The following is a 14189-nucleotide window of genomic DNA, read 5'->3' as shown; positions in this document are numbered from 1 at the left end:
CTACGTTATTCCATATGTGTTATTTCATAGTTTTAATGGTTTCACTATTATTCTACAACGTAAAACATAGTAAAAATAAAGAAAAACCCTGGAATGAGTAGGTGTCCAAACTTTTGACTGGTACTGTATATACAGTACTTGTTGTGCCCAGGGTTTATTTACGAAGTGAGGGTCTTTAACAAGGACACTGTCAAAGCTAATTGGTTGAACATTTTTATGGTTGTTTGTTTGGGTTAATGGAGTCCAAAGGAAGCCATCGTGGCCCTCATAAAGAAGTGTGTGTAATCAAAATGTCACACTTCATTGTTGCCAACACACAGATCTTCTGTGTGTGTGTGTGTGTGTGTGTGTGTGTGTGTGTGGACAGACAACTACACACAGCCAAAGACTCTGCGGCTACAGACTTCTAGACGGCTGCTTTACACTGAAGCCCTATGAGTGTGAGTACAGTGGTTCAGGCAGTCTTGGCGAAGGCATTGAGGTGGCAGAGGAAGATGAGATGCTGAGTCTGGTAAGAACTATGTGGCTGGTGCCTGCTCTTCAAGAACTGTTTGAACTGGTCTACTAGAAGCTCTACTATACAGTAACTGTCTTGGTTAAGCCATAGCATCTGCAGCAGCACAGGCCTGTCTACTGTCAGCATGGCCTTAGGGACCCTGGTGCAAGCTGCCTGCTCTAAAACAGCTGGCCTCAATTACTGAGTCAAATCCCCATTGAATTCACCAGGGCCTGAACTAACTGGATGACACAAAGCCCTCTGAAACACACCCTCTACTCTACTGCCTGCACTGACATTTTAAGGTTTCATAACTACTGTTATGATCACTGTTATCATATTCAAATAGTTAACCTTTAGAATGTGTTAAAGATGTAGCTTACAATCATATTCAAACGTTTGGAGTACAGCACATACTGTACAGGCAGAGGACGAGGAGTACATTTTGCAGCATAAGACTGCACTTTACTCAAACGCTCCAATGTAAAGGCTGGGACTAGCTAGCAAGCTGTAAATCCATCACTGGCCACCCTAAATGGCAGAGAATAATCCATTTATTCATTGATGTGAGGGAAAACAAGGCACAGTCACGTAGCATGCATGGCTTCAGCTGTGCCTCGACCCTATAGGATAATACCGGTAAGGCCTGGCTGGCTTTAAGTCCCTCCTCAGCCCAGAGCTACAGGAACAAGAGCTTTATATGGGGAGATTCTGCACTGTGCTGAACATCAGCTTTGCCAATTAAAATTGAGGTTTCATCCAGAATGAGATTACTTTTCTATCGCCTTTGGATGGTTTGAGATTTCTAAGGAGTAAAATCATTATCGCTTGCATATTATAAGAAGGACATTTATATCCAAAGGCTATTCATTTTAGTGAACCTAAAATGCAGCAAAAGTAGTTTTTGGACAGATTAAAGTGAGAAAAATAGGGTGGAGTAGTTTGAGATCTGTGGAGAAAAACTTGGCAAGAACGGATGTAACTCCATGTGTACTCAACAAGTTCACACGCTCTGAGACAATATAAAAATTTCAATCTGCACACCCAAGCAAACACACAAACAGAGTAGACATGCTCTGGCAAGGCAAGTAGACACACACACACTTGCATGAACACACACACACACAATCCCTTGCTGTCTCACATACAGTTTAAATGTTTGGCTCAGTTTGAAGCTAGGTGGTCTTTAACGGTGTGGTGGTCTCATCTCTTCATGGGAGGGAAACTCACTTGAACTGGTGGTGCTCTCTGGAGCTGCGGATCTTGTTGGAGAAGCGCTCGGCCAGTTTCTCCAGGCTGCGGGAGTACTCCAGCTGGATCTCAGCCTTGCGGCGGAAGAAGTCCTGCAGGTCCTGTAGCAGCTGGATACGAGACTCGGACTGCTGCTCCAGGCATTTGAACTGCTCCACCAGCTGGTTACGGATCTCTATGCATCAAAACACAAAACAGGACGAGTCAATAAGTCATAACAGAGTCATCATCTCCAGAAAATCAGGGCATAGGGCTGGATTCAGTCAACCCTGCCGTGTTTGACATCTTTGTTCAAATGTTCTCCCCCAAAAAGTCTTAGTCTGAAAACATTTATCTGAGAAGAGTTTATGTATAATGAACAAAAATATAAATGCAACATGCAACAATTTCAACTATTTTACAGAGTTACAGTTCATGTAAGGAAATCAGTCAATTGCCATACATTCATTAGGCCCTAATCTGTGGATTTCACATGACTGGGCAGGGGGACCCAGTTGAGAGCCATGCCCACCCACTGGGGAGCCAGGCCCAGCCAATCTGAATGAGTTTTTCCCCACAAAAGGGCTTTATTACAGACAGAAATACTCAGTTTCATCAGCTGTCCGGGTGACGGGTCTCAGATCAGATGATCCCGCACGTGAAAAAGCCGGATGTGGAGGTCCTGGGCTGTCGCGGTTACACACGGTCTGTGGTTGTGAGGACAGTTGGAAGTACTGTCAAATTCTCTAAAACTACGTTGGTGGTGGCTTATGATAGAGAAATTAACATTAAATGCTCTGGTGGACATTCCTGCAGTCGGCATGCCAATTGCTGGCTCCCTAAAAATGTTGACATATGTGACAAATCTGCACATTTATAAGTGGCATGTTTTTGTCCCCAGCACAAGGTGCACCTATGTAAGGATCATACAATAATCACCTTCGTGATATGCCACACCTGTCAGGTGGATGGATTAATTTAGCCAAGAAAAAATGCTCACCAACAGGGATGTAAACAAATTTGTGCACAAAATTTAAGAGAATTAAGCTTCTTTTTTTACATGTTGCTTTTATATTTTCGGTCAGTAGATTTGTTTTACAGCACCCTAAACCATTCTGTGGATTTATTCAAGATAAATTTGTTTTAAAGTGTAAAAGAGACATTTAATACTTTATCTTATTATGGGTTTATCATAATTCTGTTATGATAGTTGCGCCAAGGATTATTTTCCAACCGTGAAATGGGTTACGGAGGGCACTGAAATCTCATCAACATTCACACATTTTCTACTTTTATAAACTGGGCTTGTTCTTTGCCTCGAATCACTACAAGTTGGCTGGAAATAACGGTTTTCACCTTGCACACCTAACAACCATGAAATGTCCTGTCACATATTTCCAAGCATCTCACTGTGTTAACAAAGTGTTTCTCTCTCTAACATCCCTCAGGCAAAGCTGTCAATCAGCACCACACATCATGTCTGAAAGAGTTGGAAGCTTAATGTTGGTCCCTGAGTTTGTATTGTAGCAGTCTTTTCTGTATTCAAACAGACTGTTTCCCCTGGTTCCACCCTGGGCTATTGAATATCTCTTTAGGAAGATGAGAAACGACTGCCTGCTAAATGTAATGTAGCGTAATGGCTCCAGAGCTGAGCTGAGCTAAGATGAGCTGTGTGAGAACGGGCTTCAGGAATTCGAAATGCTGTCAATGGTGCTTAAAACCCTACGAGGGGAACCTGACACTGGCAGTCTCACTGAAGATTCTCGACGCTGGTGGGTACCCAGGAGAGAAACCTGAGTTCATCGGCTTTGTACTGTTGTCACTGAGCCCCAACTCTGCCTCGACTGAAGAACAAAGAATGGCCTATTTAACTGAGAAAAACCCCCAGCAAATCTGAGATGCTTCTTTATGATCTTCATAAAACAGCTACTGTAAACAAATGGAATAAAGGGGAAATATGATTTGAAAGTAATACTGACTAGCTACCGGATTGAAAGGTGGTATCACTAGTCAACAGAAAGGAAAGACCTCGCAGAATCCAAGCTTTTTCATGTGCCATACCATTTGTATCGGCATCAAACAATATTGTGTTCTTTTGGTTTTCTCCACAGAGGTTCCTGGTCCAGTAAGCTTAAATAATATAAATATGGGATGGCGGGGGCAGAGCAGTTTGATGTTAAATAGGACTGGCAGCGTCCCTTTGCCTGGTGCCCAGAAAGGTTTGTGTTCTGTAATACAAGGTGAAGCTCGTTCGCTGCTGCAGGCTTCAAAGTACTGATTGGAGACAGAATGTGAGCGGACAATTTCTTTGCTGAGGCTTAGAGAATAGTTTGAGTCTTGGAATTGTCTGAGGTCAACAGCACAGTGGCTTCAAGTACTCCAGGCAAGGTCAAAACTATAAGAGGTCCCTGTGAAGTAGCTTTGTCATAGGACATTAGACATAACACAGGCCATGGGGGTGACAGTCTGTACGGCAGATGTACTGTTAACTGCACAGCACCACCACAGCAATGACAAAGACCATGTTTCCATGCTGCAGAGGGTGTAATTTGGTCAGCCAAGCCCTTCCCGTGGATATATACAGTCTGTGACTTAGCGAAGGGAAGTTGGCCATTTGTGTTTAGCAACTGGAGCAGTGATCTTGTGCAGGGGATGGTTTCTGTCCCTGTGATGTTGCGCCGCCTGGCCCCAGCCCCAAGCGGCATCCTACAATCTGTGGTTAACCACTGTCCCAGCCCTTCCTTTTACCCATGGGCCTCCCTCGCTCTCCATCAGCCTACATGGGCCTAGGTCTCATATAACCAGCACCAGCCCTGGACATGCCTGGCTCCTACAACAAACACATTCCAACCCCTACTTCCAGGGACTCTGAGCTCTTCCCAGACTGAATGAAGGATTGTTTTCTTCCTTTCTTTCCATTACCTTTTCTCGTTTTCTCTCTCTACATGTAGGCTATCCAGTGGCAAAACAAGAGGAGCCAGGAGAAACGCCCCAGAAAAATCTGACAATGATCCGCATGAATGGCAGGGAGGACTTTTTAAAACACTCTCGTAAAAAATGGCCGACTGTGAACCGGCAGCTGCAATGGTGGATTTGACAGAGTTTGGAAAAATAGGTCACTCGCGCCAGAAGTGTGTCCTCACCTCTTAGAAACCATGAGCAATTGCAGAATTATTCCCCAGTATTCTCGTTTCCTTGCATAGCGCCTTCATTGTGGTTTATTTGAAGTGTCTGAAGCCTTAGTGGTTCTTCTCAATCTGTGAAGAGGAGGAATGCTGCGAATTTAGGCCTGCAGTTACAGATGATGCTTTGCCCTTTTTGAACAGAACCAAAACAAGTCTTGTAGCCAGCATGACATCAGTTCAAATAAACATTTTCAAAATGGACCTTTTAGAAAAAAGAATGTGAATGTTCTGGATTACGTATAAACATCAATGTTTCATGGAATGAAAAGGAATCCATGACAAACGTTTACTGTTTGATTATTGGCTACGGCCCAATTCTTTGAGAGCAATCAAGTTATTAAAAAAAGGAGCTCGTTCGAGGTTATGAGTCCCCCATTTGAAATAAAAATGTGCATTTCAAACAGTGTTTGGTTCACTTGTTCATGCGTTCGTATGGATAACAAGCACTGACTACTCCCAGTGTTGGGGGAGGGAAGATGGAGGTAATTCAACTCCTCAAAATAAACAGGAGCTCCACTAATTAGATCTAGGCCATAAGCACAACCTTTAATTGAAGGGTACAATTTACTTGGCTTTAACGCCATTGTTTGATTAGGCAATGCAGCAATTACATACGGCAGGCGCACAGCATGCCTTCTCTACACATGTTTCCATTTGTGGATGTGTCTGCTCATTGGGGTGGCAACCTCAGAAAAAGAGTACATGATTGAGCGGGAGGGGGGGCAAGGGAGTGAGGGGAAGATGCAGTGGTAGTTAACCACAGGGTCCATCCTTCATCACTACGTCCACGCCCATAAGGAACAACACCAAAGGGATACAAAACCCCTCCTTTTGAGGGCTATACAAAGTCTTTAAATTAGGGGAAGAGGATGGGGAGATGGAAATATCCTGATGAGGAAATTCTACCACAATTACATATGGGGGAGAGAGGCTAGTAACTGAACAACATTGTTTCTACAACAGCTATCCTTTTGTCTATTTGTGCTACTTCATCTGAAAGTTAACCACCATTGACTGTCTCAGTTTGATACAAGAGCAAATATTCTAAATCAGCACAAATACCTAACAGTAAGATCATCAATGATGGATGCACCCCTACTCTAGTAAATGTATTTTGCAAACAAACGTATCAAGACTGCAGAAAATGTGCAATGATGGCGCAATCTATATTGAGCTAATGTTCAATTGTCATGATTCTCTGCAGTGTATATTGATATCAAAGGATTGCATGAATCCAATTCAGTTACTACTGAACATAGAATGCAACTTTTCTGGTAAGCCAAAGTGCTGATATGGTATTACTGGCTCTCCCTGAAAGCTATTGGAGTCACAGGCTTCATTCATTATGCAGTAGAACACGCAGACAGATAGGCCTATGTGTAGAGGCATCAATCCACAACCACTTGTTTATCCCTGAACAGTCTCCTCTGTATTAATGAAACTGTACGTAACGTGAATAAGTCTGCGAAAGAGAATGCTCTCTGTCAGTACAGTATGACTGCTTCTCTGAATGTACGGGTAACTGCCAAAATAAAAGGAAACACTTGAGTAAATGAAGGATACAAAGTATCTTGAATGCAGGTGCTTCCACACAGGTGTGGTTCCTGAGTTAATAAAGCTATTAACATCACATCATGCTTAGGGTCATGTATAAAAATGCCCAGTTGCCCATTATTTTGGCTACCATGGCTAGAGGAAGAGTTCTCAGTGACTTTGAAAGAGGGGTCTCAAAGGAGCATTGGAGTTTAAAGTTTGTGTGTACTTGTTTCCTTATCTTATCAGGACCCCAATGTCCTGACAAGGTAGGAAAAACACTTTTTTTAAACTTTTTTTAACGTCCTGAATTTGTTCAAATGCTATTTTAAGCTTAATGGTTAGGTTTTGGGGTGAAGGTTAGGGCAGGGTTGGGGAAAAGAGTTTTTTTTTTTTTTTTTTTTTTTTAATGGTCAAACATATATACTCCACAAAAATACATTTCTAGAAAATAAAGCACTGTGTGTGTGTTAGTCTCAGTCACCATATGTCAACCCCACTTGAACACTTATGGGAGAACCATCAACAAAACACCAGATTATGGACTTCCTTGTGGCAGAATGGTGTCAAATCCCTCCAATAGAGTTCAAGACACTAGTAGAATCTATGCCAAAGTGAATTGAAGCTGTTCTGGTGGCTTTGCAATGGCCCAACGCCCTATTAAGATACTATGTTAGTGTTTCCTAAATGTTGTCAGTTAAGTATGAAAGCCTGTACTGGTGTTCAATGTACATGCTGGTAAACTCTGTCTAATGTAAAACATGTTCTTCAGCTTATAGATTACCTCCCACCATCGGAAGCAGATAAGCGCTCATGGACCTCAGCTTGGCTTGGCTCTCTTTATGCCTATATCTTACACCAAGTAACTTCTCCAAGAATCATATCTTTAGTTTGGCAGGCATGTCTAAATCACAGCCAAATGCCCTGCTTAATTAATGCATCTACTTAAATCTTTGTGATGAAGTTGCCCAAGTCTGTTACTTTGCATTGTTTTTGTTCCACTCACACATGATATTAACTGCAGTAGTTTGTGTATGGCAAATGTTATCATGCAGGTGTGATCTGCAGTCAGGAGTGGTCCTAGCTCATTAACCAGCCCTGTGAGAGCAGATGGGACAGCAGAGATAAGAAGGGATCACTTTACACTGACCTTGAGACAATACATTATCATAATCACTGCCTAGCCTAAACCCCCACCGCCACCATCATCCCCACCACAAGGCACCTGCTCAATATGATCACTACACGTCTGGGACAACGTCTCAGGACAGGACAAGAATTAAAAAGCCAGCGACCTCTTAGAAAAACACTAGGATGTAGGAGATCCCTGAACTTTGACCTTTGACCGTCATTTGCTGAGAGGCCGTTTTATGGGATCCTGAACAATTCTGCAATTTTTGTGGGGGTTTTTCCCACTGATTTGAACTTTTTTTGTACATAATGTTTCCACCATTTCCTATGAACAAAAAGAGCTTCTGGACATCAGAACAGCGATAATTAACCTTGATTTGGATGAAGATTTCTACTTCAACGAGTCCAAGGCGCAGGAAGTGCTGCTCACCCCGGACCAGGGACTAATTCCTGAGACTTGTAAAATAGACTACGTCGGTGAGTACATAAACCACCTTTGTACATTCGCCAATAGAACGAAGGGTAATCACTGGAGAATAAAACTGGACGAGCTCTGTTCGAGACTACCCTATCAACGGGACCTGAAGAACAGTAATATCCTGTTTCTCTGAGTCGTGGCTGATCATCGACATGGATAATACAGTTCCAGTCAAAAGTTTGGCACACACATACACACCGTTCCTTCTTAATGTGTTTCAGGCAATCAGTTGTGTTGTGACAAGGTAGAGGTGGTATACAGAAGATAGCCCTATTTGGTAAAATATCAAGTTCATATTATGGCAAGAACAGCTCAAATAAGAGAAATGACAGTCCATCATTACATCATTACTTTTACTAGGCGGTGTCAGAGAAAGGCACAAAAAATAGTCTAAGACTCCAGTTACCCAAGTCATAGACTGTTTTCTCTGCTACTGCACGGCAAGCGGTACCGGAGTGCCAAGTCTAGGTCCAAAAGGCTCCTTAACAGATTCTACCCACAAGCCATAAGACAAATGGCCACCCAGACTATTTGCGTTCTAACCCCCCCTCCCCCACCACACTTTTGTTTTTAACCTGCTGCTGCTCGCTGTTTATTATCTATGCATAGTCCCTTTACCCCTACCTACATGCACAAATTACTGTATCTCCGCACGTTGACTCAGTACCGGTACCTCCTGTATATAGCCTCATTATTGTTATGTTATTGTGTTATTTTTATTTTTTTATTTTTAACTCTATTTCCTTAACTGCATTGTTGGTTAAGGGCTTGTAAGTAAGCAATTCACGGTAAGGCCTACACCTATTATATTCGGCGCATTGTGACAAATAACATTTGATTTGATGTGAAGTGTTGGTCCCATGAGCTGAAATAAAAGTTCCCCAAAATGTTCCATATGCACAAAAAGCTTATTTCTCTCAATTGTTGGGTAAAGATTTGTTTACACCCGTTAGTGAGCATTTCTCCATCCATCTGACAGATGTGGCATGTCAAGAATCTTGTGCTGGGGACAAAAAAAGGCCACTCTAAAATGTGCAGTTTTGTCACACAACACAATGCCACAGATGTCTCTAGTTTTGAGGGAGCATGCAGTTGGCATGCTGACTGCAGGGATGTCCACCAGAGCTGTTGCCACAGAGTTGAATGTTAATTTCTCTACCATAAGCCATCTCCAACATTGTTTAAGAGAATTTAAGGCCTCACAACCGCAGACCACATGTAACCACGCCAGACTAGGACATCCACTTCAGTCTTCTTCACCTGCGGGATCATCTGAGACCAGCCACCCGGACAGTTGATGAAACTGAGGAGTATTTATATCTGTAATAAAGCCCTTTTGTGGGGGAAAAACTCATTCAGATTGGATGGGCCTGGCTCCCCAGTGGGTGGGCCTATGCCCTCCAGGCCCACCCATTGCTGTGCCCCTGCCAGTCATGGGAAAACGAAGTTAAACTAAAGGGGAGAGGTGTGTGTCTTTGCACCATCTCTAATATTAAGGTAGTCTCGAGGTCCTGTTCGCCTGAGTTAGAACACTTCATGTTAGGCTGTAGACCATACTATTCACAGAGTTTTTATCTATATTTTTTTGTAGCTGTCTATTTACCACCACATTCCGATGCAAGCACTAAGACCACACTCAACGAGCTGTATAGGGCCATTAGCAATCTAGAAAATACTCATCCAGTGGCGCCACTTGATTTTGGACGACGGTGATCTTAATGCAGAGAAACTGAAATCTGTCTTAACTCATTTCTAATAGCATGTCACCTTTTGCAAGTAGAGGCTAAAATAAATCTCTACATCACCTTTACTCTACACACAGAAACTCATACAAAGCTCTCCCTCTCTCTCCATTTGGCAACTCTGACCATAAGATTATCCTCCTGATTCCTGCTCGCAAGCAAAAACTCAAACAGGAAGTATCAGTGAAGTGGTCTGATGAAGCAGATGCTAAGCTACAGGACTGTTTCACTAGCACAGACTGGAATATGTTCTGGGATTCATCCGATGGCATTGAGATGTTCACCACATCAGTCACCGGCTTCATTAACAAGTGCATCGACAATGTCATCCCCACATTGACCGTATGCACCTATCCCAACCAGAATCCATAGGTTAATGGCAAAATCCGCACTGAGCTAAAGGCTAGAGCAGAACACTAATCCGGACGCATATAAGACATTTTTCTTCGCCCTCAGATGAACCATCAAACAGGCAAAGCGTCAATACAGGACTAAGATCGAATTCTACTTCACCGGCTCTGCTGCTCGTCGGCTTGCAAACTATCACAGATTACAAAGGGAAACCCAGCCAAAAGCTGCCCAGTGACGCGAGCTGCCCGGACAACCTAAATGTATTCTATGCTCGCTTCGAGGAAAGCCACACTGACCATGCATGGGAACACCAGCTGTTCCAAACGACTGTGTGATCACGCTCTCCGTAGCCAATGTGAGTTAGACCTTTAAACAGGTTTACATTCAGAATTCAGAACAATTTCTATTGCACTCCACACTGCCCTTTCCCACGTAGAGAAGAGGAACACCTATGTCAAAATGCTATTCATTAACTACAGCTCAGTGTTCAACACCATAATGCCCTCCAAGCACATCACTAAGCTAAGAACCCTGGGACTGAACAGATCCCTCAACACCTCCGTCTGCAACTGGATCCTGGACTTCCTGATGGGCCACCCCCAGGTGGTGAGGGTAGGCAACAACACATCATCCACGCTGACCCTCAACACTGGGGCCCGTCAGGGGGGCGTGCTTAGTGGCCGCGCACGACTCCAATACCATCATTATGTTTGCCAACGACACCATGGTGGTAGGCCTGATCACCGGCGACGATGAGACAGCCTGTAGTGAGGATGTCAGAGACCTGGCAGTGTGGTGCCAGGACAACAACCTCTCCCTCAACGTCAGCAATACAAAGGATCTGATCGTGGACTACAGGAAACAAAAGTCCGAGCATGGCCCCATTCACATTGACGGGGATGTAGTGGAGCAGGTTAAGAGCTTTAAATTGCTTGGTGTCCACATCACTAAGGCTCTATCATGTCCCACACACACCAACACATTCGTAAATAGGGCACGACAACGCCTCTTCCTCCTCAGGAGGCTGAAAAGATTTGGTATGGGCCCTCAGATCCTTAAGTTATACAGCTGCATCACTGAAAGCATCTTGACTGCATCACCGCTTGGTATGGCAACTGCTTGACATCTTACCACAAGGTGCTACAGAGGGTAATGTATATGACCCAGTACATCACTGAGCCCGAGCTCCCTGCCATCCAGGACCTCTATACCAGGCAGTCAGAGGAAGGCCGTAACAATTGTAAAACTCCAGCCACCCAAGTCATAGTCATAGACTGTTATCTCTGTTACCGAATGGCAAGTTTTACCGATGCACCAAGTCTGGAACCAACAGGACCCTGAACAGCTTCTAACCCCAAGCCATAAGACTGCTAAGTAGCTACCTGCATTGACCCTTCTTTAACTCATTACATACTACTACTGTTTATTATCTGTCACTTTATTCCTAGTTATATGTACACATCCACCTAAATTACCTCGTACCCCTGCACATCGACTCGGTACTGGTACCCTGTTATCGTTACTCATTGTGTATTTATTATTTAAGTGTTTTACTTTCCTATTATTTCTCTGCATTGTTGCAATGTTGGAAAGGGCTCTCATAAGTAAGCATTTCAGTGTTGATCTACACCTGTTGTTTACTAAGCGTGTGACGAATAACATTTGATTTGAGCCGGCCAGAGAGCAGTGGGCCAGGGGACACAGAATGAAAATAAGTAGTTAGCCCAGACCAGGCCAGGCCCAGGTTAGAGAGTGGACCTACTTTACTCCATGTTTTAACTCCCCTCAAGTTATAAAATCACACTTATCCGAGATGTTTTTATCTTCCTCTGTGGTTCCCTACAGAAAATCTGGAAAATGGCCCACAGCTGCAGTGTGGAAGCGCAGAACAAGGCACCATATTGGTCAGGAATTTAACCAAGGCTTTATCGAGGGTAAATGCAATTAACATATTTTCGTTTCACAACTGAAAGAATCGTGGCTTCTGAAAGTCTCTAGTGTGAGTATACAGAATCTGTCTCTCTCAATACAAAATCTATCTATCTATCTATCTCAGTAATAAAGACATCAAACATCAGAGGGTATGTAATTAAAAGTTGGAGACTTATCTCCCTCACCAACTTTAAACATCTGCTATCTGAGCAGCTAACCGATCGCTGCAGCTGAACATAGTCCATCGGTAAATAGCCCACCCATTTTACCTTCCTCATCCCCATGATGTTTTTATTTATTTACTTTTCTGCTCTTTTGCACACCCGTGTCTCTACCTGCACATGACCATCTGATCATTTATCACTCCAGTGTTAATCTGCTAAATTGTAATTATTCGCCTACCTCCTCATGCCTTTTGCACACAATGTATATAGACTTTTTTTCTACTGTGTTATTGACTTGTTTATTGTTTACTCAATGTGTAACTCTGTTGTCTGTTCACACTGCTATGCTTTATCTTGGCCAGGTCGCAGTTGTAAATGAGAACTTGTTCTCAACTAGCCTACCTGGTTAAATAAAGGTGAAATAAAAAATTAAAATAAAATTATCCTATGCTCAACCTCTTCTTCCTAGAAGTCATTCCAGGACAATGCACCGATGCAGAAGTTTTGTGCAAGATTACATAACGACGACTCCAGGCAATTAAGTTGAAACTGAATCGGGGAAAGCCCAAAAGGTATGCTTGTCATCGGCAAGGACTGGGGAGTTTTTCAGGATAAAAAGAAACAAAATAGAGCTAAGCAAGTCCAGAGAAACTTGGTTCAGTCTGCTTTCCAACAGATACAAAGACAAAAACACAAGGCCAAATATACACTGGAGTTGCTTACCAAGACAATGTATGTTCAAGTGGCCTAGCTACAGTTTTGACTTAAATCCACTTAGAAATCTATAGCAAGACTTGAAAATGGCTGTCTAGCAATGATCAACAACCAACATGACAGAGCTTGGAGAATTTTAAAAAGAATAATGTGCAAATATTTTACAATGCAGGTGTGCAAACCTCTTAGACTTACCTAGGAAGACTCACAGCTGTAATCACAGCTAAAGGTGATTTTCACGTATTGACTCAGGTGTGTGTGAATACTATGCAAAATTGATATTTCTTTACAATTTTAAATCAATTTGCAAACATTTCTAAAAACATGTTTTGTCTTTGTCATAATGGGGTATTGTGTGTAAATGGGTGGGGAAAAATCTAGTTAATCAATTTTGAATTCAGGGTGTTACACAGCAAAATATGGTATAAGTCAAGGGGTATGAATACTTTCTGAAGGCACTGTAAACCTGCTCAACCTCGTCTTCCAGCTCTCCACGGAACAGTGCACAAATGTGAGGAAATGTAAACGTGTGTGTGTGTTTCCTGCATAGCATCCTCGGGGTGGCTTGGCTGTGGAGAGAGGCACAGTAAGCCAGCCTGTGCAACCAGAGTGCAGTGGAGCAGACTGCTTTAGCCTGATAGCCCGGGTAATTTTATCTCACAAAGGCCACTTACAGCCAGACAGACAGCAGCAGCCATTCCCCATCAACCCCATGCCACACACAAGATGCAGCATTAAACATGGTTCGTTTCACCTCAGGGCACTACAGCCCCCCATTGTCACCTCAAACACTGAGGCCTGTTATGGTGAGTGGAGAACATCAACACATCCGATATGAATATGAATGAGTCAGAGCGTTGTGGGGTAAAGGGAAACACGAGGTTCATGGGTTTGTGTAACATCTGGGTTGTAACATCTGGGTTTGTGTAACATCTGTGTGTGCCGCATAAAAATAAACAGCCTCAGAAGGAATTGGCCTCCTTGGCAACAATATCCCTGTTGGATTACACATTACACACACACAAGCGAGAGCACGCACACACAACATATACGTACATGTACGCAGCAGACAAAAGCGTCTGCCTGAAAGCCAAATTCACTCACCTAATCCCCTACACAGCTTTTCTGGCCTATCTACTGCAGAGCTTACCGTCCCCTTAAAGCTCTCTACATTAGGTGCCAAATGCTCGTGAAAATCAGCCTGGAGTAGACTCTCACACTGCACATGCCCAA

General features: G+C 43.2%; 1 protein-coding gene across 2 annotated transcripts in view; it reads right to left on the bottom strand.

Moving 5' to 3' along the window:
• The window catches only part of LOC135539929 (SLIT-ROBO Rho GTPase-activating protein 3), a 118831-nt gene that overhangs the window by 82808 nt on the left and 21834 nt on the right, over nucleotides 1-14189 (bottom strand). For both annotated transcript variants that reach the window (XM_064966195.1, XM_064966196.1), the window contains exon 2: nucleotides 1727-1922. In XM_064966195.1, coding sequence (XP_064822267.1) covers nucleotides 1727-1922 — 196 coding nt within the window. The remainder of the gene's footprint in view (nucleotides 1-1726; nucleotides 1923-14189) is intronic.

This window comes from Oncorhynchus masou, chromosome 5, assembly GCF_036934945.1.
Source record: "Oncorhynchus masou masou isolate Uvic2021 chromosome 5, UVic_Omas_1.1, whole genome shotgun sequence".
Taxonomy (NCBI): domain Eukaryota; kingdom Metazoa; phylum Chordata; class Actinopteri; order Salmoniformes; family Salmonidae; genus Oncorhynchus; species Oncorhynchus masou.
The sequence above is the reverse complement of the archived record's forward strand: the minus strand, read 5'-3'. Positions and strand labels throughout refer to the sequence as shown.